Genomic DNA, 4,283 nt, shown 5'->3' with positions numbered 1-4,283 from the left:
TCACAGTGACATTTGTTATATCTTTTTTTTGTTGTAAGGGACCATTTACAATATTAAATGTTACAATCTGATGTATTGTTAAGCTTTAAGCTAAGCTTTTCATCTGCAGTCACACAGATACAATCAGAAAAGCAGTAAACAAACATACAGTACAAAATTACACACAGCAAATTCACACGAATGAAAGATTCCTTTAGTCAAGCTGGTCCAAACAATGTTTTCTTTTCTTTTTAAAGATGTTGTAATAATTGACAATTCTGCGGTAGCCTTGAAAGACAAGAAAAAAAAATTTCACATGAGAATATCAACAAAGTTGTGAATCTTCTTTATGTTTGAAAACAAGTGAAAAAACACATTTCACAAAACTGAACATTTAAGTTTAAAATGGGAAAGTGAACTTTTTTTTAACCCTTTTCACAGCTGAAATAAAAGTAAACTTGGAAAAATGAAATTAAAAAAAGTTTTTCACCTGTTTTTCAAAAAAATGTCACTTGCCTTTTACAATTTCCGTATAATACTATAAGAACCTTTTGCATACTGATTTAGAAAACATTGGACATAATTATCACATTTTGTTTACTTTCTTACATTGCTGAGTCAAATACATCGACAAGACATCATCTAGAAGTACTTACCACTCGTGCAACCACTGTTCCACCTCATATCCTTTCAAGTAGACATGTTCAGTCGAAGGCACAGCATGAAAAGAAATGTGGAACAGTACAACTAACCAGACTTAGAGCAAGCTTTTCTTCACGTAAGGGCTTTAAGAAAGGCAGTATGGATAAAGAGGGGCCTGAATGCTTTGAATTCCAGGCTTTAGCATTTGTATGTCAGAACATAAGTACATGGTAAAAAATGTTAAGTAATCTCTAAAGAAGTCACAATGAGAAAATAAAGGTATGCGATTGCCTTTCTGTTTTTAGTCACCAAGATTAAATTAAAACCTAGCTGGAAATTGGGAACTGTTCCTTCAATAAGGATGGATTCTAGTTAATTCTCCTGTGCTATAATTCTCTTCATCTTTCTTATCTAAAACAGCCTAGCCAGGGAATAATATTTGAACAGTAGGTAATATGAATTCTTTATTCTGTCTTAAGTATATTAGGTCTATTTTCAGGCCCATGATAACAGACTCATCTCTTCCCTCTATTCAGCAACAATCTAATGTCTCTGCTGAGCTCATCTTCTTAACTTTGCTTCCGTCACCGACTCTCCTGTCCCTCGTCTTAGACTGCTGGTGGTTCGTCTTCACTCTCCGCTGCAGCCGTGCCATCTCACCTCCCTGGCGGTGGAGCTGGAGGAGTCGGTCTGCTGCCACGCGGTCACCGTCGTGCTCCAGCGTAGACCGGATGAGCCTCACACCGTCCTGGTGGCGGCTCTGCCCAGCAGAGACCTCAGCTGGGAGCTGTCAAAACTCCAAGCTCAGGGCTACGGGGGCCTCCCAGAGACCTCGTCTGAGATCTCAATGTGTGAAGGAGACCAGCTTCTCCTCCGTTTCAGTGGCAACATCACTTCCACAGGTACCCTACCTGGAGGTTGACTTGCTGACTAATTACAAAAGTTCCATATAATAGAAAAAACTGCCCGAACACTGAGAAAAAAACACCAGAAAGGGCTCTGCAGATGCAAAATTTTCCTTTCTTTTTTTTTTTGGAGAAAAAGTGACAAAACTCACTTTCTAGTCACTTTTTTTCCACATACACGTAATGAACAGATTACTTTTTTGCATCAGAAAAGCCTCTTCTAGTTTTGCAAGCATGGCTCTAGGCTTGCAATGTCTGTCTGTTCGTCCACCACCCTGATCCAGATGGATCATGATATGGGACTGTTTACCTTGGCCGCACACACCTGAACCGACTTCCTGAAAAGCCTGGGTTCAAGAGTTCAAATGCTTTTGAACAGGTTGAACTAGTGGTTAAAGATGACATATACTGTTTGCACGGTTGACTATGTTTGGTATTCTAACAGTGTGGAGTCATCCATGCAAAAAACGTCTCTTTACACTTTGTGGTGTTGAACGTGCACCTTGAACTTGACATGAAGGGAAAGAGACAAAAAGAAGGTTTGATGTAGCAAAACATACATAAAAAGCATCCCTAAAGGTAGCTACAGCAACAACATAAATAATAAAACGGCTGTTGTTGTTGTTGGGGAAGTCATAAAGTTACCATAGGTCAAAACCGGTTTGTCTTCCTGCTGCTGGATGCAACAGACCACAAAATAAAGTGAATGGATTATATGTTTGCACAGGCAGCCTGCAGAATGCACGTGTGTTTACAATCTCAGGTATGTTTGAGCTACAGGGTAACTAATCACAGGTTTTTGCGCGTCCGTGTTTTGTGATAGGAACTCAGAACGGCCGACGTGATCTCCCACACGAGCGAATCACCTTTCACAGTCAGCAGAAGAATCACCTCTCGGTGCATCTAACAGAAGTGGACCCGTTTGGGAACTACAGCTCCCCACACTACAAGGGCACGGCCATGTTTTATAAGGTCACCAGAGGTCAGATGGAGTGGCGAGGTGGCAGACCAGTCCCCACGGACACAAAACTCTTGGGAGATCCCGTTTGTAAGCTGTCTCTGACTTTACCCAAGGTGCAGACGCATTCACAAGGAATTCCACAGTGTACTTGGTGTTGACCTTCACAGTAAAAGAATATTCTAGCATTTTATTCTCTTTCATTTCAGAAAGTGAGAACCATCAATCGGCCCATCATAGCCAGGGTGAAGTTATGCGAGGAGACAGGTGGGTGACACGTTCTGCTTGAATATCTTTTTATTTATAATTCATTTGCTACAGTTTCAATTAAAATGTATCGCAGGGTCGAGCAGAATCCATCTTTTCTTCCAGCGGTGACATCTTCAGTGTGAAGTTGTCATTGCTGTGATGCTGCTGGTTGCTTTCATCTTATCGTAAATATATGATCAGATTTTTGCTGGCTAGGTAACTCAGTACAGTCGTAGTTGAGTTCAGTTTTGAGGTACTTGTACTTTACTTTTGTTTTTCCAGTTTCCACGACTTTATATTTCTACTCCTTTACATTTCAGAGGGATATATTATAAGGATCACTTTTTTTTTTACTTCACTACATTTATCTAACAGCTATTTTCACTGGTTACTTGCATATGTTGACATATGCAGCTTTTACAACAAGCTTGTCCGGTTTTTAAATAATTTAGCTTGCTTTGAATTAACAAAAACTGGTTTAAATTGGTTTTGTATGCATTATGTTACAGTTTTAACACAATTTGATGCATCACTTTGATTATTTTACATTTCTTTTGCCATATTTTAATATATATCAGTATCAGGAAATATCTTTATTGAGCCCTAGACACAAAAAATATCAACTTTTTGTTGTTTATAGCCAATTCTCAACCTCACCTCCATCCTTCTTATCTTGCCCACCCACCAGATTCCCTGTCAGACTCTCTCCTTCTCTGGCTGTCTGGGGAGCTATCAGAGGAGGAAGTAGCCCTTCTGGTGCTGTCCCTGCGTCTCCGCCGTAGCGCTGCTCAGCTGGTGAAGCTCAGGGCTGGGGACAGCCTGTCCACCCAGGCCTTCCATGTCCTGGCCATGTGGAGGAGAGGCCTGCCCGCTGCCGCACACCAACCCAAAGCCTCTCAGCTGGCTCACTGCTTGGCCAAGAGCGGCAGGCCGGACCTGGCCAGAGAGCTGTTGCTGCGACAGGCTGCAGCCACCAGGCCGGGCTCACTGAGAACAGGAAGCTTAAAAAGTAGAACTCACACAGCTTTTTAATCGCTGCTTTTAGTCAGAGCATGTGTGCCTTCCAAAATGAGTTAGTGGTAGTGTTTTCTTTGATCCACAAGGGGTCAGCATTGGACTGTGAGACTCAGACTTCAGTAGATTATGTCTATGAGTCATGACTATGTGAAACAAGTAACTCTTAGAGGCCTGAAGACTTTATTTTACCCAGTAAAAAAGAAAAAAAAAAAGAAAAGATGAAAAATATCTAAAAATAATAGATCTCATTGTGTATAATAATTATATAATATAATTGCTTTTTTTTCCTTTTCTTTTATCCTTTTCATTGTCTTTCATGACCCCTTATATATGTCTTGTGACCCCCTGGGGGCTCCCAAGCCCCAGGCTTGGAACCAGTGCAGTTGGTAATATTTCTTTGTCTCATATTTGATGCAAAAAATAGCTACAGACACAGAGCGAGACATTCAGACAATCAAGGTTAAATATTGGAAAGTACATTCAGTAATCGACACCTTACCTCATATTATGTGTTATAATGCCAAAAATCTCAA

The 4,283-nt window shown here is 40.6% G+C and overlaps 1 protein-coding gene across 1 annotated transcript in view; it reads left to right on the top strand.

The window, feature by feature from the left end:
- Window positions 1–3,765, top strand: part of dthd1 (death domain containing 1) — a 16,580-nt gene extending 12,815 nt beyond the window's left edge. Inside the window, exons 9-12 of the mRNA XM_035675753.1 lie at window positions 1,234–1,523; window positions 2,350–2,600; window positions 2,694–2,751; window positions 3,422–3,765. Coding sequence (XP_035531646.1) covers window positions 1,234–1,523; window positions 2,350–2,600; window positions 2,694–2,751; window positions 3,422–3,765 — 943 coding nt within the window. The remainder of the gene's footprint in view (window positions 1–1,233; window positions 1,524–2,349; window positions 2,601–2,693; window positions 2,752–3,421) is intronic.
- Window positions 3,766–4,283: the final 518 nt, after the last annotated feature.

The sequence above is a fragment of the Morone saxatilis genome, unplaced genomic scaffold, assembly GCF_004916995.1.
Source record: "Morone saxatilis isolate NCDOM2014 unplaced genomic scaffold, NCSU_SB_2.0 Contig4, whole genome shotgun sequence".
Lineage (NCBI taxonomy): Eukaryota > Metazoa > Chordata > Actinopteri > Moronidae > Morone > Morone saxatilis.
This window is presented reverse-complemented; position numbering and strand designations above follow the sequence as displayed.